General features: G+C 38.0%; 1 protein-coding gene across 1 annotated transcript in view; it reads left to right on the top strand.

Moving 5' to 3' along the window:
- The window catches only part of ROCK1 (Rho associated coiled-coil containing protein kinase 1), an 85,483-nt gene extending 62,490 nt beyond the window's left edge, over nt 1–22,993 (top strand). Inside the window, exons 25-33 of the mRNA XM_084507433.1 lie at nt 1,396–1,484; nt 2,094–2,282; nt 2,800–2,965; nt 10,742–10,812; nt 14,671–14,759; nt 15,860–15,938; nt 16,062–16,323; nt 17,087–17,294; nt 21,455–22,993. Coding sequence (XP_084363559.1) covers nt 1,396–1,484; nt 2,094–2,282; nt 2,800–2,965; nt 10,742–10,812; nt 14,671–14,759; nt 15,860–15,938; nt 16,062–16,323; nt 17,087–17,294; nt 21,455–21,458 — 1,157 coding nt within the window. The 3' untranslated portion in view covers nt 21,459–22,993. The remainder of the gene's footprint in view (nt 1–1,395; nt 1,485–2,093; nt 2,283–2,799; nt 2,966–10,741; nt 10,813–14,670; nt 14,760–15,859; nt 15,939–16,061; nt 16,324–17,086; nt 17,295–21,454) is intronic.
- Nucleotides 22,994–24,074: the final 1,081 nt, after the last annotated feature.

Here is a 24,074-nt window from a genome sequence, read left to right as displayed (position 1 = left end):
GAAGCAAATATTGGGACGTTTGCGTGCACAAACACATTGGGGTACAAAGGCGTTAAATGATCATTTACTAAAACAATTTGGTTGCACTTTTTTTTTTTTTTTTTTGAAATAGCAAAGCAAATTACACAACATTGCATAACTTATCAGAAGATAAATAAGAAAGAGTTTCACGAAGCAGCCACGGGAGGGAGAAACAAAACAAAACAGCTTATAGGCCTTTTGAGAAAGTATAAGTTGATTTCACTGAATTGCCCAAAGTAGAGAGGATAAAATATCTATTGGTAATAGTAGATCATTTAACACAGTGGGTAGAAGCTTATCCCGGACGAGCCCCCAGATTGTTATAAATGGCTCAGTCTTCAAAATAGGATTATAATCAAAGATCAAAGTTTACAATTTATTAAAGGAATAGAGGTAAGCAAACAGCGCTGGTGGAGCAGAGACTCCTGGCGCACCCAGCGCTGTTTGCTTACCTCTATTCCTTTAATAAATTGTAAACTTTGATCTTTGATTATAATCCTATTTTGAAGACTGAGCCATTTATAACAAGAGTCTATAAATATATAATCAGACTGCATATTTTAATGTATGTTGACTATGAGAGGAAAGGCCTTATCAGTAGTATTGCCAGTGTTGTTGCAAATTTATGTGGGAAGGACTGCATACAAGAATGTTTTTCCTTTGTTCTGCATTTTGGTAATAGCAGGGATTTGCCAGAGATAGGGCGAGAAAGCAGTTTTTAGTTGCTTGGTGTTTTTTAGTTTACAAAGTTTCTAACTTAATAAGTATTTGAAAATTATTCTTTAATAATTTGTAGTTTGTAGTTTTTGTGGAGAAATCCTTATCAGTGAAATGCGTACTTACAGAAATTTTGGAAACAAATCAGGAGACTGGAGGTGTGATACAAAGACTGATAGAATTGAGTAACTGGTGTGGGTGGATGGGTTGGAGAGGAGGAAACATAACAAAGTCATTCTTTTCTTAAAAAAAAGTCTTTTCCTCCATACTTTCTTTATGCCTTGCTTCAGAATCTGTGCTCTCAGTGGGTCCAGGTATATCAGTCCTATTCTGTGTGGCTATTTACTCAAGGTTTTTGGTATGGCAGAAACATTTTTGACAGAGCAAACACCAAGGGAGTGGAGCAACAGACTTAGTAGGAAACACACACATGCATGTTGTTTGCAGTAGTTCATCTTGGTGCCTTTCTAAGATGTTCTTCTTGTAATTTTCTACAGTAGCAGTAAGGCAGTAATATCTATCATTGCAAACTGTATTTTGCACTTTAAATAACATAATAGGAATACGGAGAAATAGAATGGTACAATTACAGAATTGATTAAGTTTAGGATTTCTTACCTTGTCCTAAAATCTCAAAGTTGATTATTACTTTAACAGAATACAAAATAAAAAAGGAGGAGGAAATCAATAATATTCGAATGCATTATGAGAAGAGTATCAACACTGAGAGAACTCTGAAGACCCAGGTATTTCTTTCTATATAGTTGAATAAATTAATAAGACATTGCATATCCAATATATTCCCATTCATTTTTCGTGCCACTAACTCCTAGAGCTTGAGATTAAATTTATATTAATCATGATGTATAATATGTATTGGTATTTACAGTTGAAAGAAAGTTGATGCTGAGTACTTCTCAGTATTACTCCTAACATGAGTAAGGACCATTTAATTTGGTGACGTGTTTTGTGGGGGCAACAGAAAAATTTTGCTGTACTTGACTGTGTTTCTGTAATTTTGGGAAACCTTTATAAAGACAGATGGAGGTGACTGGAGAAGTTGGATTTGAAGAGAAGGAGGGGGGTTTTTCAGCCCTTGTTTGTGTTTTTGCTGTTTGAAATGGGCATCAGTTTGATAAATTCAGTAACTGAGTTACACATTTTAGCGTATCCATGAGGACACATTTTTGGTTTTGGAATTGATCATAATGATTTACTCAAGTGTAACTCCCCCATTCTTAGCAAAAATATGCAAGTCTTCGATCTAAACCTCTAACAAGATGAACTTAGAAGCTTTGTATGAAACTTGCTTGCATATATAATTTTTCTTACTGATCTTCTGTTTTTGTTTACAGGCTGTCAATAAGCTGGCTGAGATAATGAATCGGAAAGATTTTAAAATAGACAGAAAGAAAGCAAGCACGCAAGATTTGAGGAAGAAAGATAAGGAAAACCGAAAGCTACAGTTAGAGCTTAATCAAGAAAAAGAGAAATTCAATCAGATGGTAGTGAAATACCAAAGGGAGCTCAATGAAATGCAAGCGGTAAAATAATCTTAATTTTGGTCACATTATGAAGTTCTCTGCACAGGAAAAATGTTAAGCTCCTAGTCCACGTGAGAAAAGGATTTTTTTTTTCCAGATGTACTAGCCTACAGAGCTTTAGTGAGGAGGAGAACTTGGAAAGTGTGTAGCTGTCCTTGTTCTCATTCATTTCCTCTTCGTAAATTCTTAAGCGTGGAAACTGCTGGTACATTACGAAAACTGAATATTGTATAGTATACAATTTATACATAGTTTTTCTCTGGTAGGCAGTGGTCTTCTCAAAAAAAAAAGTAACAAATTCTACTAAAATTTCTATTAAAATTTTCTACTTCATCTATGTCTTTGATATTTAACATTTTTCCTAGACTTCAGGAACATTTCTATTACAATAATTTATATTAATTCTATCAGAAGTGTTTACTACATTTTTTTCAAAGTCTAAAGAGTTTTGTTTTTAAAATACTTTGCTACCGTATTTTTGGTATCAAGGTAACTATGTGTGTGTATATAAATACAGCAACTAGCAGAAGAATCTACATACAGGAACGAGCTACAGATGCAGCTGGATAGCAAAGAGAGTGATATAGAACAACTACGAAGGAAAATTTTGGACCTCCAGCAAGGAATGGATTCCACCAGTGTTGCTAGTCTCCAGACAGATGAAACAGATGGAAATCTTTCAGGTAAGAGAAAAGCTCATTTAAGTACTTGATTTCGCTCGTATGTGTAGTTTAGGAAGGTATTGTATGAGCAGCTACGGCTAAAGTGCTCATACTTGAGTCTTAACTTCTCACATCATTCCTAGTACTTTATGGCATGGTATTACCATAATTTTTATCCACTTTTGTGAGAAGAATATCTTTACAGCTGTAATTATTACTGTTTGAATATAATGACTGTAGTGTGCAATGTACAATGAATACAGTAAAGGGCCAGAATTTACATAACATCTTGATTGTATCTTATATCTTGAACCCAAAATTGCCTTAATCTTGTCTGTTGGTCACAGTAATGTAACACCTTTATGAAAAGTGGTAATAACTGCCTGTGTGGAAAAATAACAGTTGAAATTTAAATAATACATAGCAGAGTGTGGTACTCTGATTCAACAGAATAAAAGAAGAACAAATAGTACCGGACAAATCGTAGCTAACCATTTCCATATAGTTTGTTACAGGCACTGTATTTTGAGACCCACTGTTACACTGGTTAGTGATTTTCCACCCTCCAATATTTGAAAAGTATAGTTAGCATATTCACATTGCTGTATTTGTAGATATGGGAGAAAATATTTAGCAATAATCAGTGCTTTACAATTTCCATATTTTGGAGTGAGGCTTATTTTCTGTGTACAGTTACATATTTTTTAAAAAATTCTTTATAAATGCTAGTCTTACAAATTTACATTCTCATTTCACTGTAGAAAAACAGATTCAAAAATGTGAAAATAAAATACTATATTAGGTGTTTTAAGACCTCAGTGGATAAGTAATTGGATAAAAGTAGATAGAAATATTTTAGGTGTCTCTTTTCCTGTGTATGCACTTCATGTTGCACAGATTGCTACATTCTAGAACTTTTCCAAGGGTCGTAAAATGATTTAAATTTCAGGTAGGTTGTGGAACTTGCAGTATATTTTTATGTAGTTATTCTTTTCTGTGTCTATTTTTGTATCCTGTCTTCCCCTAGTATATTTTCAGATGTTCATTTTGAAATCCGTTGTGTTTTAGAATGAATTTCTATTCAGATAATCATGTGGTCTGTTCTTTGCAACTTCCACTCTTTCCAAGAAGCCTTTTGCATTCTGACAATTCCATCTGTAAAAACCCTCAGGATATTGCCATATTGTAATGTAAATATAATTTTATTTGTTTTAGAAATGTCTTCTGTAGCCAAACTTCCACTAAAACTCAATGTTGGGGATTCTTAGAGCTATTAGATAGATGAAGTAATTTTCTTAGCTGTCTGTCACCTGCTAGGAACTCCCTTTTTTACCCCCTTAGGTATTCCTGAACTTTCAATCCTTTTCAGGAGCACTTCTCATGAGCTTCTCGTTTGATACTAATTCTCGGTGGTTTCTGTTTAATTAGGGCCAAAAAGGAATCAGAGGTTTTTATGTTTAACTTCTGTTAAAACATTTTTTTCCACCTCAAATTACTATTTGGAAATGTCTCTTATGCTTGATAGCATTTCCTAAATGAAGAAGTCTGTAGTTTCTTTTTTTTTTTTTTTCTGAGAATTTCTGAATTCCTGTAAATAGAAAGCCTACATTTCTCTACAAGAAAATGGACTAGATTTATTTAACATAAAAGGGTAGCATTAAACTTGCTTACTTTGCTTCTCAGCCATTTTCATCAAACTGGCACTTGTGTATTGCACTGAAGAAAACACCACTTGCCTCCATCTGGTAGCAGCTTCCTTATTTTCTTCTTAAGATTAATAACATGTCAATGTGATGCTGTTGTCTCTTAGATCATGCAAAGTCTGTAGGAGTATGCTGTTTCTTTGTGTGATTCATGAGGTGTTCATGAGGTATCTAGTTTTCCCTTTGGAGATGTGCATAGGCTTCATAGAGTCACAGAATGGCTTGGATTGGAAGGGACCTTAAAGATTAGCTAGTTAAACCCACTTACCACAGGCAGGCATGACACCCACTGGATCAGGTTTCCTAGGGCCTTGTCTGGCCTGGCCTTGAACACCTCCAGGGATGGGGCATCCACAGCTTCTCTGGGCAGCCTGTGCCAGTGCCTCACCACCCTCTGAGTGAAGAATTTCTCCTAACCTCTAATTTAAATCTCCCCTCTTTTAGTTTAAAACCGTTCTTCCTTGTCCTGTTATTATCTGCCCAAGTAAAAAGTTGATGTCTTTTTTATAAGCCCCTTTTAAGTATTGAAAAGCTGCCATGAGGTCTCCCCAGAGCCTTTTCTTCTATGGGCTGGAAATCCCCAGCTCTCTCAGCCTTTCTCTTTGTAGTGACACTCACTAGATCAGAGGCGCTTCAGCCTCCTGATCATCTTCATGGCCCTTTTCTGGACCATGCTACAGGCTTCTGTCTGTCTAACCCTCCACTTTGATTTTTGAGGCAGAAATTTCTGTGTATGCCAAATGTTTACAGGTCAGCAGCCTTTTCATTGTTAATTAGAATATCATAATTACCAGAAATTCTTACAGTCTTTCCCTTTGTCTTCTATACTCATCACCCCTCCATTTCTGTTTTACCACCCTTTCACCCCTCTCCCTCATTTTTGGCACTTTTTTCTTTCATGTCTCTGTTTTTTACTGCAGTTTTGTTGCTGGTGTTAGTGTCCTACAGGTCTAATACATGTTATGGCCTCTGATGTATAATTACTTAATAATAAATTTAGATTATGTCTCTATACACTGTAAGTTTTTTGAGCAAGATTGAATTAACTAGAATCTGAATAAGAAGCAATTTAGGTAATTGAGAGAAATCATGACATTAATACATGTATAGTCATGTTTAACACAGTGTTAGGTAAGTAGAGAGCACAGGAGTGCACTAGCATTATAAGCAGGAAGAGAAAGCCAGTCTTCAAGGTCTAAGTATCCCATGCCATAGAAAAAGGATGTTGACAGAATCATAGAATGGTCAGAAGGAACCTCTGGAGGTCATATGGTCCAAACCAACTGCTCAAGCAGGTTGCTCAGGACTATGTCTGGGTCCATGGACCTGTGCATGTCCAGTTTGCTCAGGCATTCCCTGACCTGATCGTCTTCCACCAAAGAAGAGCTGGATACATCTTCTCTGCTTCAGCCTTTCAGTCTGGTCTTTGGGACCTGGGATTTCTGAAGGCCGGTCTTGCTGGTAAAGACTGAGGCAAAGAAGGTACTCACTACCTCAGGCTTCTCACTGTTCAAGGTAGACAAGTCTCCTGTTTCCTTCAGGGCCTGCATTTTCCCTAGTCTTCCTTTGGTCACTGCGGAACCTGTAGAAGCCCTTCTTGTCCTTGATGACTTTGGCCAGATTGAATTCTATCAGTAGTTTAGCTTTCCTAACTTGCAATCTAACTTAGACAATGTCTCTATTCCTTCCAGGTTACCTTTCTGTCCATCCAAATTATCTAGCACGTAGTTATTTTTCTGCAAGCCAAATAATTATTCTTCAAAACAGAAGGTGGCATGCCACAGAAGTTCATCTGTTACAATTTAGTAGCGTGAACTTTGTTTGTCTTCAACTGTGTGCTAGTTTCCCATCACTTCTGTAGCATTTCCATTCTTGTTCTCAGATGTTTTCTGAAGTATTTGGTCAGTTTTTGGTGAGGAACTCATACACAGACGTTTCTTCAGAGCACAAATAGCTTCGTGTTTAAGACGTGGATCTGATGGGTAGTCAACAAGATTCTCTAGCTGATGCATCTGCTTTTAAGGGAAAGACATTCCTTAGAATATTTAATGCAAACAGTAGAATTACTAAATAAATACAGTATGATTTATTCAGTTTCCTGTTTTCTTAGTAAAAAAAAGAAAAAAAAAATCACCAGGGAAAAAATGAAAACACAAAATAATGTAAACATAGAACGACTCCATGGTTTCAATTCTGATGATGGGCAGTTTCTGGTTTAATTGAGGGGGAAAAAAAAAGCTTGGTATGAAATGGTGCAATAGTAATGTTGGCAGCATTCCAAAGAAGCCCGTGATTCGTAGGCATTTTCCACTATCTTGCATGCCAGAGGTGGAGGGATCAGGCTATTGGATCTCTTTTCTATTCAGGGAGCTTATGGTGCTAGTCACCAGAGAGGCTACAGGAAGAGAATTCATAATTTACAGGAAGAGCATCTTGTGAAATTTTGGTGTCAGAAGACCTTGGATAAATTCTTAGAATAAGCTCAAGGTAATACTAAAATGTATTCTTCACAGCTACATCTCACTTGGAGGTGGTCTGTGTGTCATGGAACTAAATACCCCTGCCCTCAAGTTATGGTACCTCCAGGACAATTTACTTAATCCCAAGATTAGGATCAGGTTATTCAGGTGATCCAGGCTGGTTTTAGGATTTTTCTTCTCCTGATGAGAAAGACAGAGGAAAGTCTTTCTTACATTCACTTCTAAGCAATTCCCATAATTCTCACTTTTTATCATCAATTCGGACAGTAGCTATTGTCTCAGTTGATATCTCACATTAGAGTTCTTGCTGAAACAGCTGAAATACGACATTTTTTATGATGCCTTTAGAAAGCCTCTTCCTTCTGGCTAGATTTTACAATCATTTAAGTATTAAGACTTGCTAGCAGAATTGTTCTTTGTGAAGACAAAACTTAATCATGATCTTCAAGGGTTTTTTTTCTGATCCTTGTACAGCACGTAACCTGTTGTGAATTAGTTCTTTTAATCTGATTTGCAAGGTAATTTAAACAATTGAGTTGCCCTGCAGTTTTAAATGGAAGACAGAGTAGTTTACAGTGTATGTTATTAAGTAATGTCTTACGTGGGCAGGATAGAATAATGAATGTGGACCATCTAGGTGAATGATTTTTTGGAATGTGGACTGGAAGAAGTTAGTGAGGTAGTAATCCCTGTTTTTTTCTATCATTATGGGAAGAGCCTGAGGAGCAGGGATTCCTGAAAACAGAGAACATAGTGTATTGATTATAAGGGCACCTCAGCTCCAAAACAACAAGTAGTCTCATAAATCAATACAGTAATGGTTGTCTTTTGTAATTTTATTGAAGGCATACTGTTAGAACTCCTGTTTAATGTACTGAATTACAGTGATGGCAATATGAATAACAGCCATGAAGATATTTAGAACGCAAATCCCTGTTCTAATATATTCTGGCAGATAATTATAATAACTGTACCTTTCACAGATATTTTTTTCTTCATATACTGTTTGAATCCAGCTAGCCATAACATATTTTTCAGGCCTATCTTGTTTTTTCTGGGTTGGGAATACTACATTTAGGTTCTGGTATTCTTTCCAAAATACGGGGAAGTTGTCAGGCAATAGGTTTCAGCCTACTTTTAAAGACAAAGCTGGAAGATTCTTTTTTTATAGTCTAGGTAGCCCACATTTTCCTAACTACTTAATCAGAACTCTCATAAATATTCTTCTTCTGGATCAGATATTTGTGAAACATCCAGATGAGCATTTGCAGTTGTTTGCTAACTTGGTCAAGGGAAATCAAAATGCACTGCAAATAGTACTCAAGACAAACCTTTGTGGCATGGCTGGAACGAAAGGGCTCATCTGCCCTTTCAAGAGTACATCTAGTTCCAGACAAATGTTGGCTTTGCTGAAAAGGAGTACATTCAGAAAATATTTTCAACTGCAAGACATTATTCACAGCTCAGAAATTATTCCTCATTCAAATAGTATTTGATCACTAAAATAGACTTGTAGTGAACAGAAAGGAATGTCAACCAATTCACTTTTAACAGCTCATCCACTTTCCACTTCCTTTGAAATTTCTTCCAAAACATACTGAAATAAAGTGAACTCAGATAAATACTCCTCCTCGTGCTGTCTGTATAGGCATCATAGTACCTGGTGCATCTTAAAAATGTGTTGTTAGTAGATCTCTCTTCAAATTGCCCTGTGCCACTCTTTCCCCAGATGTGTAGTGTTCCTTTTGAATCTCAGTAGTCTGTAGTATGTTCTTCAAAACAAATCACTTCGTTTTGCAACAGAGGACTAGAGCTTTGGGATATTTCTAAAATGTCTAAAAATGAAAGAATCTTCTCTTGATGTAAAATTGATCATAAGGAACAAATATTCAAAATAAGGTAAGAACTAGCTGTGATGCCTGCGAACATGAAGGAAATATGTTTCCTTCTCCAAAGCCCCCAAGTATCAAGAGCTGGGAGGAGGAGAGGCAGCCTCCCAACCCCCTGCAATTCTTACACAAATTTGAGAGGCAGGGAAGAAGTACATTTCTCTTTTTTTCCAGGCAGGTTTCATGTTGGAAGGAGTTCTGTTGACACGCTTTTCTCCCAGCTGTAATTTTGGTAGTTCAGTGCCCCCGCCCCCCCCCAAGTATTTTGAGGATTTTCTGTAGTATGTGGAGAAATGTTAAGAGGTGATTCTATTTTTTAAAGTATATTCTACTTTCAAATATTGTGTGCTGTATGGCTGATGTTGGAAAGGTTTATTTTTTATTTTTTATTTTTTATTTTTTTATTTTTTATTTATTTTTATTTTTATTTTTATTTTTATTTTTATTTTTATTTTTATTTATTTTCCCAAGCCTAATTTTAATGTCTTGTAAAAGGCTGGACTGTCAGTCTTCTTGTAATTTTACAAAACAAAGCGTATAGACAATATCTGCATTACTGGGCTTACTGAGATGAACCTCACGGAATTATCATGGGATTATAAAGGGAACCAGTAGCTCATTCTTACACAAATATTTGTGGAGAATGTTTCAGCAAATTTTAATGTGATGTCTTTAAGTTTTTAGTGCTGCTGTTCAAGTTAACTAATGTATGCGTTCTTTTATAATTATCAGCTATTTTTCTGTACTGATGCTTTATTTTACAGAATTACACTTTTATAATCATTAGAATATTACATGATTTTTTAAAAATAGAGGTTAATTTGTAGTTCTGGAATGAAAAAATTCGTTTTCATTACTTCATTCTTCCATTTACAAAACTCTGAGACCTCTGTCAGTTTTGATTAGTGGAGTCAAGATAGTCAGCATGGCTTCTTGATTCTGTTATCTGACTACTTAATTTTAATAATATCTATCAAAAAGTAAAAATAAACTGACAGTATCAGCTGGAGGAAGTTTTAAGACCACGATTCACATTAGGCAGACTTAATTTTTCTTGTGACCCTTCTTTGTATAATTGTTAAATTAGTGGTTTTGTGATAGCAAAACAAGTTATTACATTAATCTTTGGAAAACTGTCCACTGAAAATGTGAATAAAATGCCTGTTTCTTATTCTTTATATCCAGTTGATTCTTCCTGCATTCCTTATTTATTTATCTCCTATGCTTATCTTCTGTGAGTAATGGAACACCTGTGTAGCTTTGCTTGCTCTTGTGCGCTCTCCTTTTTTGTTTCCCTTGGAAAATGTGGTTCTGGTTTATTTGCTGCATCTTCCTGCTGAATATTTTCATGTAGCCCTTATGAGTGTAAATGATATTTACATTGAAAAGCACTTAATAGTCCTCTATTTAAGCTGTAACACATTTTCAAAGCAGTCTCCCTGTGCCTGACCCTTTGCAAACCATTTATGTTCAGATGTTGGCATCAAGGAAAACAGTTTCACTTTATTCTACAGTAACTATATAATAGTGTTAGCTTGTGACGGAGCATGAAATAAATGCTTATCTTCATTTTATTCAGCTGTGCTTTTTATTCTGCTTTGCTAAATAGGTAATTGCCTATTACTGCATGTAGTACATTTTCCTTTCTAGTAGTAGTTTGCTTTGTGTTGTTTTTTATTATCATTAAATATATAATTTTATTTATTTTTTTTTCTTTTGAACTAGAATCAAGACTTGAAGGTTGGCTTTCAATACCAAACAAAGGAAATATAAAGCGGTATGGCTGGAAGAAACAGGTACAAATTGATTTTTTCTTCCCTAACTCCTTTGAAAAGCTTTTTAGGCATAGAGTAATGATGGAATTTGCTTTACAACTCATCTTTCTTAAACAAAATTATTGGAGTTATTTAGTGCCTAGACATTATTAAGGAAAAAAGAAAAACAAGTTCAGTGTGATAATAATGTTGTACAGATTTTTAACAGGTGGTTGAGGAAATGCTTTACAATGAGCATCTTAGAACCATGATTCTTGTTTGGATTCTACTTTGCCTTGGTCTTCATTCTCGTTATAAATTGTCATGGATAATTTTCAATGACATTTCCTTTTCCCTTATTTTAAAGTGGTTAGTTTCTTGAAGAGACTGGCTTAATCTCAGAAACTGGGCCTCTCTGATGGAATTCCCACTCTAAAGAAAGTAGTATTATCTTTTTTCCTCTGTAGAAGGTGGTGTGTCTGTCAGACTACTACCAGTAATATTTTGTGAAGAGTGAGGGTTAAGCTCTACATTATTTCAACTAACAACCACTTAAAGTATTTCCCCCAGACCCTCAGATGAGAGTCAGTGCAATCAAGTACCATACTAAAACTGCTTGATTACTGCAGTTTGGAACCTTAGGTTTGTTAACAGATACTTTAAGTGCTTTTCAGTTGGCTTCTAGTTGCTGTGTCTTTCAATGCCTCTGTATTAGCAGAACTGGATGGAATTTAAAGGATGAGATCAAGGATTTTCTTGGTGCTATATTTGAGTCAAATGACAATAGTGTTAGAATGTTCTTCAGGTGCCTCAGGAAATACACCTATTTGTAAATTTATTCCAGGATTGATGTAATGGATGTGCAACATGTATCAAAAATTGTTTGATAGCTAAGGCTGTTTGACTTCTGTTGTTTCACGATTGATTTATCCAGCTTGCTGTCAGACTTTTGGCAGTGCCTCTGCCACAAATCATGTAGCTTTATTCTGCTCTAGATTATCTAAAATATTGCATCCTTTTTCCATCAGAATACATCTGGCAGCTTTATGTACTTGTCTTCTAGAAATGGAGAATATTTATTCACTCTGTGATGATTAAATTTTGTAAACTTGTGATAAATGCAGCTTCTCCACCGAAAGGCTATCTGAGCTTCTTCAGGCATGCTTAGATCCTTCAAGATATTTCATACTTTGCTATTTTAAATAATAATTCCTGCACTTGGAAGGAATTTGAGCTACAAATAGATGCCTCTGTCATAAAATGAATCATGCTGACAAGATCCTTAAGCTAGCTGAGATTCAAACCACAGACCCAGTAGTGAGGGACCACATTAACTTGGGTGTGTGTGCTGTTGGCTGAACTATGCTGCATCTGAAACAAGTTGGCTTGTACTTAACCTCTTCATGTGCTCCTGCTCTAATTAGCTTTCAGTTTGGGGGTTAGTGGGAGGTGTGGAACCTCAAATATAGCCACGTCCAGGTTAAGTTAAAGAGAAAGCTGTAACTGTATTAGCAGCAGCTGTAACTGCGAACCGTATTAGCAGAATAATTGGGTTGATGTCTGAGTTGTTAGAAATTGAATTGCCACATTTCTGACTCAGATGTCAGTGGCTCTGATTTCTGTCCCATGCCCTCAGTCATTTGGCTCAAGTTAGAAAGTTTTGGGTGTGGAAAAGATTCATTTGAGGAGAAAGACTTGAGCTTAGAGGTCAAGCTATCATTAAAATGGGTTAGCCATATTTTTATTTGGAACTTCATCCCAAGTTGAGATGATAAAAATACTTTTTTGCATGGTCATAACAGGATGTTGAAGCTGTTGCATGCCTTATTAGTTAACTTTTCTGTGAGGTTGAATTGTTCTTTCACCAACACTTGTATGCAGAGTGAAAACTGAGTTCAATTGCAGTCAGAATTTGCATTTGTTAGTAGTAGTCATTTTAAGGCCTTACTCTTATCTGTGAAAGGCAGAGGTGTGTACTTCAAAGGCAGAGAAGGCATCAGCTCTCTGTTGAATCAGATCAAAGGAATACATGCTCAGACTCTCTTTCTTCAGTGGAGAAAATCACAGACTCACACCACTACTACTTGGTACTTATTCAAGTTGATCGGACTTTGTATTAAAGAATCCTGACTGAGGAGGTGAAAGCCCTTTTTGTCGGGGGGGCAAAGAAAAAACAACCCTGCAACGCCTTTTGTGGGTTTAGATGCAGTTCAGTAGTTTGTGTACAGCTGTAGCATGCAGCTTGAGCAACACGTTCTAAAAGCACTTTTCTGTAAACTTATTGAGGTAACTTGTGTACTTGGATTGTGAGGTCAGACTTATTTAAAACCTTGTTTCTAAAACACTTGAAACTGCAGGGAGGGAACTGCCACAGCTGTCAATGAGCTTATGCTTATGGACAGTTGTAGCAAAGGCATTGGACTGGTAGGTCCTACTGAAGAGCATCAAGCAGCAAGTGCTAAAGGTCTGAATTCACTGGGAAGTGCTTAGGTTAAAGATGTTTAATCTTTAAACTTGCTTGTGGGTTACAAAACTCTTCTTCTGTCTGAACAGCTTGCTTTGTTTCTCACGTCATATGAACATGTTTTTCCTTCCGGTACCTAAAGGGGGCCTACCAGAAAGCTGGAGAGGGGACACTGTCAGGGGGTATAGCGATAGCACAATGGGTAATGGCTTAAAATTAAAAGAGGGGAGATTTTGATTAGACATTGGGAAGAAATTCTTCACTCAGAGGGCAGTGAAGCCCTGGCATAGGCTGCCCAGAGAAGCTGTGGATGTCCCATCCCTGGAGGTGTTCAAGGCCAGGCTGGATGGGGCTTTGAGCAACCTGGTCTGGTGGGAGGTGTCCCTGCCCATGACAGGGGGTTGGAACTAGGTAGTCTTTAAGATCCCTTCCAACCCAAAGCATTCTGTGAAACATTTATAGTTGTGTGATTATGAGCAGCACTGGAAAGGTGTCTGCATGCTTTAGGTTGAGGACTATATCTTTGCTCTTTTGGGGACAGGAGGGCAGATGCTGCAGGCATACTCAACATTTGGGTATTTTCTTGGAATTGGAGCCTGAAACCCACTCCTGCTCTAAAACTCTCGGTGCCTTCCCAATAGCTCTTCCATATTCCTCAGAATCCCATGCACTCTCAAGTACTCTATTTTTTCAGTAGCATGGGATAGTTATGTTAATATGTAGGTTCTTAGCAAGAGCTTTAAAATACTAAGGAAAAAAATAAACTAATCACATTACTTAATATTTCTGTTTCTTAGCATCTTTACAATTCTGGAAAGTACTTTTGTGGTTTGACCTTTAAAGTGGCATGCAGCAAAAGAATGTCCATTTCTTTTTTTCTTCATCTGCAAACATTTACTCTGCTGTCTCAGTTTATTCCTGCATCTGAAAGATATACCAGAGTGTGACTTGTTTGCTCTTACTGCTGCTTTGCTTTTGCTTTTTATTACACTGGTCCATTAAAGAGAAATTGTAGGAAAGGCTCCCACTTGTTTGGTGCAAAGTACCGGTGAGTCCTGCAGGTCTCTAGACTAAGGGAGGTGTTTTCAGCTTATCAGTAAGTGACAGACTCTGCATTCCAGGAGCTGCTCAGGGATGGAGTAACTTTCATAGTAACATCCCTGTAGCAACTGAAGTTTGAGTTTTGTATACAGATAGACTTACAGAGTTGTTGTGGGCATTTTAGAGTTCTCCAGTGACACTACACAATCACTGTGGCTGTAATGTTGCACAGCTGTCAGTAGTATAGCTGGCTGGATAATGATACAAGTATTTGCTGATATTAGTTTAAAAACCTTACTTTACTCAGGCTTTTATGTGCTTTTAAATGTTGTTTTTTTTTTGTTTTTTTTTTTTTTAAATGCAGTTTTAACTTGTTTTATTCTTTCTTTCCCCAGTATGTCGTGGTGAGCAGTAAAAAGATACTGTTCTATAACGATGAAAAGGACAAGGACCAGTCTAACCCATCCATGGTACTAGACATAGAGTAAGTGAAGTTATCGTTGACTTTGCATAAAGATAGGCAAAAGAGCGGTGTCTGAGATCACTGATAACAAACCTAGGCACTTGGATTCAACAGTCCATAAATAACTTCGAATTTTCAGGTCATGATAGCTGTGAGGCACACAAAAACGAGGTATAAACTCTGTTTTTAGATCCTCATCCCTTTGCCTCACACCTTTTTCTGGCAATCTGAGAAGGGCTCAGTATTAACCAAGCCCAAAGCATTTTTAAATTTTCCAGATGGTTTCTATGTATTTCAAGTGAAAAAATAAGTTGTGTTCCCTCTGCATTGGTGATACATAAAGGAAAAATGTGTCAAATACGACTGAAGCCCATTGCTGTTACATTATGGTGATGTTTGAACAGCTGACCAGCGTTATGGGATGTCATAGAGTAGTAAGTGGAAAAAGGCTTCAAAATTTATGAATAGGTCTGCCAGTGACTAACATAACAAATGTAGTGGTCTGGAAGTAATCACAAACTCAGGAAGCACTTAAGCTGCCAATTGCTTATAAGTAGGAAAAGCATTATTTTCTCTTCGAGCTTTTTCTTACTCTCTTTTCATAAACATCTGTTATGGCTACTGTTGAAAAGAGAGCATTGGGCTGGATGGACTTGTAGCCTTTACCCCAGTGCAGGATGATGTTTGTTCCAATTTTAACAGCATTTTCAGCACCTAGTGCCCCAGATTGCCTTTTGTGATCTTCTTGCATTGATTGATTCTCAGTTAATCACATGATTTAGTGAAAAAGAATATTGCTGTGCTTGATATGGTTACTTCTAGGGCTGTAAATATGCTTTTCTAGCAATAATCAGACCCACTGTTCTAAGGAAGATTTTGAAAGCTTTTTTCACAGGTAAATTTGCCAGGGTGGATCTTTAATCCATTTTAAGATCATCCTCTTTCCAAACTTTTGGTTTTACCTGGATAGACAAGATCTGTATGATTTTAGTGAATTCCTGAAACCATACTACAGCCTTGGAGTATATAATTTTGTTTGCATAAACAGGATTTATAAGAACTTCAAAGTAATTTGACAGTAACCTTTTAGCCTTTTCTGATTTATGTTTCTTTTAATCTAGTAAGCTGTTCCACGTCCGACCTGTAACTCAAGGAGATGTATATAGAGCAGAAACTGAAGAAATTCCTAAAATATTCCAGGTAAAAAAGAAGGGAATTGTCATTTCTAATTCCCTTCAAAAAGTTCAGAGTTGTCTTTAGAAAAACATACAAAATATGTGGTGCTTCAGCAGTAACATGCTGGTATTCCCTTTTTTTTTTTAGATTCTGTATGCTAATGAGGGAGAATGCAGGAAGGATTTGGAGGTAGAACCAGTACAGCCGGCAGAGAAGACAAATTTTCTAAATCACAAAGGCCATGAATTTATTCCAACGATATACCACTTCCCAGCCAACTGTGAGGCCTGTGCCAAACCTCTTTGGCACGTCTTTAAACCCCCTGCTGCCCTGGAATGTCGAAGATGCCATGTGAAGTGCCACAGGGACCACTTGGATAGAAAGGAGGAATTAATTGCACCATGCAAAGGTACACTCATGCTTTTTGTAGCATTCCATCTTCTCTGCATTTTTAGCCAGAGCTCCTGACCTAAGGGATGAAAATAAAAGCACTTTAAGTGTTGTACTCTTTAGTTTTATGTTTTAGATATGAAAGATACTGTTACACTAATACCGTTAATGCTGGTTATGGACAGGCAGCTGTGGAAAGCCTGCGTAGGGAGGCCTTTTGTGGTGTAACTGTTGTGGCTCTGCTGAGGACCTGGAGAGCACAAGGGTCCCTGGGGGTTTTTGCCCAGGTACTGGTCAACTGCTTGGTTCCCAGACCATTCTTTCTGTCCTTGTGCATAGTCCCAGTTAGTGACAATACAGTAGCCACATCACCAGTCCATGCTAAGACCTTTGAAGGTTCGTCAGCCACTTCGTGGATTGGAGTGAAGGTTTCTTTTCTGTGCTCCTGTGAAATGAAGCACTTGGAGTATGTACTCTGGAAGTCAGTCATGAGGTACCCACTCAACTTTTCCAGCATAAGACTGAAATGAGTGTAAAATGTCTCATTTCTTGAGTTAGAATCAAGAATTTTAATGAAGAGAGACAACTATTGAAAAAAAAAACACAACAGTATTTATAATTTCTCCTGCTGTTTATTGCCTTCTAAAAATAAAATGTTCAGATACAAGTACGTATAGAGATGCTGTTCTTTTTTCCAGTGGTGCAACTGGTACGTCATAATTTGTTGTTCTGATAAAAAAATCCAAATTTTCCCTGATTCATCTTCTACCTTTTATGTACAGTGAGTTACGATGTAACTTCAGCAAGAGACATGTTGCTACTGGCATCCTGTCAAGATGAACAGAAGAAGTGGGTGACTCATTTAGTAAAGAAGATCCCCAAGAACCCGCCATCTACTTTCGTTCGAGCGTCTCCTAGAACTATGTCTACAAGATCCTCAGCAAATCAGTCATTCCGAAAAGCTGTTAAAAATACTTCTGGAAAAACTAGGTGAGAAATAAACTCCAAAAGCTATGGATCTTTTTAACTTCAAAAACAAACAAACAAACAAAACAAAAAGCTCTTTAAGTCTTATTTAACAGGAAACTGTGAAATAACTCTATTGTTAATGCTGTTGAATTGGTGGTCTAAATCTCTGCTTAAATCCTGAAAGGGGGAATAGACAGAATTTTCCTGCCATTTGTATATTTACCAGTTCACATATGGAAAATATGAACAGGGACACCTCCCACCAGACCAGGTTGCTCAAAGCCCCATCCAGCTTGGCCTTGAGCACCTCCAGGGATGGGACAGTCACAGCTTCTCTGGGCAACCTGTTGCTGTATCTCACTTCCCAATGAGTGAAGAATTTCTTTTTAATGTCTAATCTAAATCTCCCTTCTTTTAGCTTAAAGCCATTCCCCCGTGTCCTATCACTACACTCCCTGACAAAGAGTCCCTCCCCAGCTTTCCTGGAGGCCCCGTTTAAGTACTGGAAGGCCACTATAAGAGCTTTCCCAGAAGGCCTTCCCAGAGCCTTCTTGTCTCCAGGCTGAACAACCCCAGCTCTCTCAGCCTGTCCTCATAGGAGAGGTGCTCCAGCCCTCTGATCATCCTCGTGGCCCTCCTCTGAGCTCACTGCAACAGGTCCATGTCTTTATGCTGGGGGCCCCAGAGCTGAAAGCAGCGCTCCAGGTGCGGTCTCATAAGAGCAGAGCAGAGAGGGAGAATCCCCCCCCTCGACCTGCTGGCCATGCTGCTTTTGATGCAGCCTGGGATATGGTTGGCTTTCTGGGCTGCAAATGTACATTGCTGACTCATGCTGAGCTTCTCATCAACCCATTGATGGGTTTGTGTCAGAAGCCACCAAGAAACTTCTGGATTCTCGGGCTGTTTATGCTATTTCTGTTAGTGTCAGGCAGGTTAAATGATGATTCTATCCCTTCTCCTTGCTCACTCATTCTCTGTCTTCTCTTATCTCATCAGTTGTTTGGTAGAGCTATTTGTGACCCTGTGCATTAACCAGGGCCAGATTTAAAATATATTTCTTTTTTAATGCGAGGACATCGTACTGATTTTTAACTTGCTTTCTGACAGTACGCATGTTCCTTTCCCCCCAAATAACTGAATAGGTGGACAGTTAGATGTGAAATCTTGTTAAATCTTCTTGTCTACAGAATGTCCACTTCTCCCAACTTCCATAAGCTTCATAATACTTCAGTGTTTCCAAACTTAATTTTCCTTCAGTCCTCAACTTTCAGGGATTTATTAAAAAATGTTACCTCTCTCCCCACCAAGATTAGCCATATCTTTTAAAAAATTTGTCTCTAAGTTGCATCTGCTGATTTAAAATATGCATCATTAATAGTTGTTATTTAACATCTTTATTTACAATAGAACTGTTGAAATACTCTTGGTCTGTGACTGGGAAAAAAAAATACCAAGTGATTTTTATATATCATGTGATAGAAAAATAATCAGAGGATTCTAGAAACAGGTTACTAAAAGCAGACCTTAAAAGGTCTGTCTTTAAAAACAGACAGGATACAAGCCCAACACAGCATACATTTCATAGTTTAAATTGATAGTTACCCAAGTGTAAGGTGCGGAGGGTCACCTTTGCCATCCACCAGCAGCTAACGTGATGCTGCAAGACTGGGATTCTTGTCACCTGCCCTATTACCAACTACAGTCATACAGGGAGTTGATAAGTAAGGAACAGCAAAAGTAGTGATTGATTTTTTAAATCAATTCATTAGTTCTTTTTCATTCTGTCTTAATGGAGATGCTGTTCATGGTGGTCTTCAGCACGACCCAAATTTACAGCTAATTCCTTACAGGGTGAACAGTTGTGTATGTGAAACTTTACAGTAGCTCTTAAAAGAATGGGTCTGTTTGGGGAGATCAGTTACACAATTCCTGTAATTAATCCTGTGGACACTTGTCTTGTTAGGATGGTACAGAATCATAGAAACGTGGAGGTAGTGAACAGGATCTTTCATTTGAATGAGAAAACAGTATTTTAAAGATCATTGGCTAAGACACAAGAGATACAACAATCCTAATAGCTCACTAGCACTAAAAGGAGGAGAGCTGCACGCTCCTGCTTTATCTTCTATGAGCTTCACAGATTACCTCAGTAAACGTATCTATTTCTGGCAGAGAATTAATCCAGGAATGTTTTCAATCGAGAAAAAACATCAGGAGGAAGCACGACAAGAAAGAAACCCTTACATCCCTTCTCTCTCTCCCAGCTCTTCCTAGAGTTGGCCTGTATCCATTAGTGAACTTGGTGACATAGTTAGTATTTGACCTTAGAAATCTTGTTTCTTAACAATGTTTAATATTGACGTAGTTTCTTAGAACACATAATTAATTTACGGCAAACTGTTTTACTGCTGCATATTGTAGGCACCGAGTGTGGAGGAAGAAGCATGTTGAGCATAAACAATTTAGAGAGGCACAGCTCTTGACCAGCGAGAGCGCTAGGTATGTGCGTGCTGCCAGCCCGTTGTGCTGCATGCAGGAGGCAGGTGGGGAGCCCGCACACGGCACCGACGCTCGAGGAGCTACTGGGCAGCTTTGTGCACGCTTTGTGCACGCTCCAGCCCCGCTGTGTAGAGGGGAGACAGCTGACGCTGGGCTAACTGCAGCGTAACGGGGCTTGCGTGGCACTTGCAGGCGATGTGAGTGAATGATGGAAGGATTTGGAGTTACACCAAGCTTAAAAGTATCAGGAAAAAAAAAGATTGGGTAGGAACTTCTTTCAAGCTGTTCTGTTCTGTATGCCCAGGAAGGGAAGGGGCATCAGCCTTCCAGCAGGAGAAGTCACTTCTAATGTACCAGATGTTTAGATTATTAAATAAATTTACAGCAAATCTTTTACACTGAGCACTTCACTGGTGATTGGACAGTAGCTGAGCTGATCTGACTGCTGATTTCCACTCTGAGGGGAGGATTCTCGTTTTGTCTTCCTTCCCTGCTCTTCTGTCGCTTGCTCCTGGGTAGGTACGTGAGCTGAGCGTTTTGGTCCCTTTCATAAAGGTCCACAACTCAGTTTCCTGCCTGTCAAAAAGAACGCTACATTTATTTGGTGGGTGGGATCAGCACACTGAGAAGTGTGGTGACTGCCGAAGCTGAGGAAAGGTAGGTAGGAGGCTGCTCCGCTGGGACTGGGAAGATAAGTGGAGGAGGAACCCTTTTCCTTTCAGGTATCAGGGAGTTGTTAGATTGGCCTCCCGGAACTCAAGTCGCTGCACCCTGCAGTTCTCATCCTGACCTCTGTACTTAAGGAGTAAGAGGAAAGGAGTAAGAGAAGCAGTGGTGTTTTTTATGGGATGCACTTTTATCTTAGCTGTTACCAAGTATCTGGAAATTGTTGTCTTGTCAGACAGAATAGCACAGTCCAGTCTCATGAAGTCCTACCTTGTGAGCAGGCATTCTGTATCTTATTGAACGGATACAGACTTTAACACACTCTTTAATACATTTTTTATTATGTTTCATCTAGATCTGATCTGGCTTTCTTTGCAGTTGATAGGCAGTGCTCTATTGACTTTATGGGACTTGTATCAGACCCATTAAAACGAACCTCAAATATGAGTTCATTTTAAGTCTTCCTCCTCATTTTAATGCCTTACCACTAATAAATATGAATTAGACCTTCGTAATGAACTTGCTAGCAATTGCTTCCTAGTTTATAGCATGCTAATTTATGCTCTTTGTATCAGCACAGTTGAGGTGCTTTGTTTTAATGTATTTGGACTTGGGCACCCGATCAAGTTAATGCATGTTTAAAACAAAACTCCTGTGTATCAGATGAGCTCTGGCAACTGCATGTGTGCGCTCTTAGCCCGACAAAAGCCTTTTCTTGTCCTGCAATTGAAAGAGGGTCACCTTACGCTTGCCATAAATACACTCATGATTGTTTACTCTTACTGCAGTTTTACTGGTAAATGATTAACGTTATCGTCTGCCTGATCTCTGTGTAAATGTAATGTTGTCAGAAATTAAGAACGCGTTGTGGAAGATGTGTTTAGTGTTACAGATGTCAATTGAAAAATAATTTAACTGAGGTATTTTCTATGGTGAGGCTCTTAACATAATGCCCCAATATTATGAAACTAATTTTTGCATTTAGTATTAATTGTCTGTTTTCTTCTTTGTTCCAGCTAACCACATGTACAGTGCTTAATGGAATCTCCTGGGATGCGGTCTGAAAAACAGGGCTTTTTTAACCACACCGAGCAGTGCAGACAGGCTGTTGTTCTTTTCAACATAACTATCACAGGCTTCAGGGTTAAGATTGCTATTACTGTCTCCTCCTTGCTTTGGCACAAAAGCACGCTGAGGGTGTTTAATTGCGGGTTTGCCTAAAGGTAGATTAGATTAATTATTACTATGTAATGCAAGTTAAAGCAAATAAAGCTTAGCTAGGTGTACAAAAAAAAAAAAAAAGGTGCTGCCTTTTTGGATTAAAAAAAAAAAAGCAAGCCTGTCAATCATGATGAAATACAGCCAACTTTCTGCGTATCAGTGAAAGAAGAAGACTGTTTACCCTGTGAGGGGAATATTTATGTCAAGATGAGCATATGAAACGGAGTAGAGGAGGAAGGTTTCTCAATGAGAAGGACTGCAATTGCTTTCAAGACTCAAAGTTGTGCTCTTGAAGACTGCAGAACTAGCTTAAAAATGAAGCCTTATCACTTGAACTTCAGTGCCTTCACTGCAGAGTTCTTAACAGCCTTAATGCTAATCACCCACTATGGAATGGATCGAAGTGTTAAATATTTTGCATTATGCTTTACAAAATACCGATTCAGCAGGTTTGTAAAGGGGGCGGGGGGGGGGAAAACAAGTAATTGCCTTTAATCTATGCATTTTTGCCAAGCCATACTGAATTCTTTTACTATTAGAGGCATTAGGAACTAACAGTAAGGAGAACCGAGTTTGGAAGCATATTTTGGGGTACATCATTTCTATAACTGTGTAATGTATTGCCTTACAATTTTTAAGTGATAACATACATTAAGTTAACAAACATATATGCACTGTTTGAAATGTAAATTATTCTTAGAACACTTTTACTGAGTTTTACGTTGTCCTTTTAGTGCCTTAATTTGAGATAATTGTATTATTGCCATGTCAGTAAATGTAGAAATGTAAAAGTAAACAAAGGAAACCTCAAAAAAAGGAAAAAAAAAGCAAAACTATTGTATATCAGTGGCTTTTACTGAACTTTAATTGGTTTAAGTATTGTAGACGCTAGATGAATTTTCTAAATTAAATACAGTCTTTGAACGAGAATTCCTCTTACAAAGGGACTGGTTCTGGTTTGTAAGGCAAGAAATGTGTAGGCAATGCAAAAAGAAAAAAAAAAGCATATAACACAAGCTCCAGGTAATTCAGGAATTTCAGTAAATGCTGTCAGACTTTCTTGCTTTGTAGCAGGAATACATTCATGGTATGGGCAGTATGGTTTTATTTTATTTTATTTCTTAACCAAATACCTCCTCAGTAATTTATAATGGCTTTGCAGTTGTGTATTAAATAAGAAGCACTGGAAAACTGAATCGTCCTTAGGACGATATGCATGTTTCAAGTGGTATTGAAAGCCGCACTGATGGATATGTAATAATAAACATATCTGTTATTAATATGGTTATGACTCTGTGCTCATTTAATGAGAAATAAAGTAATTTATGGAAGGACCCGTTTGAAAATGACTGGCATGGTGTTTTCTCCGGACTGCATCTTACACGTCTTTCTAAGCATTCAGACATTGCAACAGGTCCTAGCAGAAGGTGCATTTCCATCAGGGGACCAAAATGTTGTTTTTTTTTTTTGCTATTGCACATGAATTAGTAAACACCATATTAATTTTTTTCATTCCCTTATTCTCCTGGCCTGCTGTAGTAGCACAATTATATTATTCAGCCACCCAGCTGAACTGGCCTTGTGATTGCAAAGGTTCTGGTGTAAAGATGCTTCGTCCTTCATGATGCAGAAGTCTTATCTGAGGGGAGGGAACCCTGCTCCAAAGAGGAAAAACAGCCTGTGCATGCCGTGAAGCTGTCTGTGAGCCGCCCTGGGTAATCCGCCACGGTCTTCAGAAGACTGGACCAGTAGGGACAAGTTTTACGCAAACAATTGTGACTTTGAAGGTCACAGTGATGGGAAGTGTAGATAGGTGGACGGTATGTGGTGATTTCAAAAGGTTCCCCTGTGTCGAGCTGGCTGTATCAGAAACGTCAGCAATTTTCAAAGCTGTGGATGAAGCACGTAGTAAGGACTACCTTCCTGACCTGCTCTAGCCTCTCCTCATGGACCTGGAGGGGAAATAATGTAATAGGGTGATTAAATATATTATGGGAAATCTAGAGCAAGAAGGTCAAGGGCCAGGTCATGCACCAAACCAGATGAATTTTTGCATTGCTTTTCCACTGTTCCTTTTTGTAACTGGTTTATCTCTACAGGATCAGAGCCTCCCTCTTGAATAATTAATCTTTCTCAAAAACATTAAAAATGCATCTTGTAAGTCTGTGTTTTATGAATTGGAAAAAAAGCGTAAAACCTGCTATGAATGTACAATGACTGGTGGGAGAAGGAAAAAATGGATTTGCTCTACAGATTGCTAAAAAGCTCTGGAAGTGACAGGACGTGCCAGTGCTGAAATGCTGCAGTTCTTTTTAAATGCTGATTTTCCTTGGGAAAAAAAAGCAGCAGACATAATGAAGTGTAAAATTATGTTGACCTGTATGTCTAGGGTAGGTTGCAACTGAAATACTGTAA

This window comes from Aythya ferina, assembly GCF_964211825.1.
Source record: "Aythya ferina genome assembly, chromosome: 2".
NCBI classification, from domain to species: domain Eukaryota; kingdom Metazoa; phylum Chordata; class Aves; order Anseriformes; family Anatidae; genus Aythya; species Aythya ferina.
This window is presented reverse-complemented; position numbering and strand designations above follow the sequence as displayed.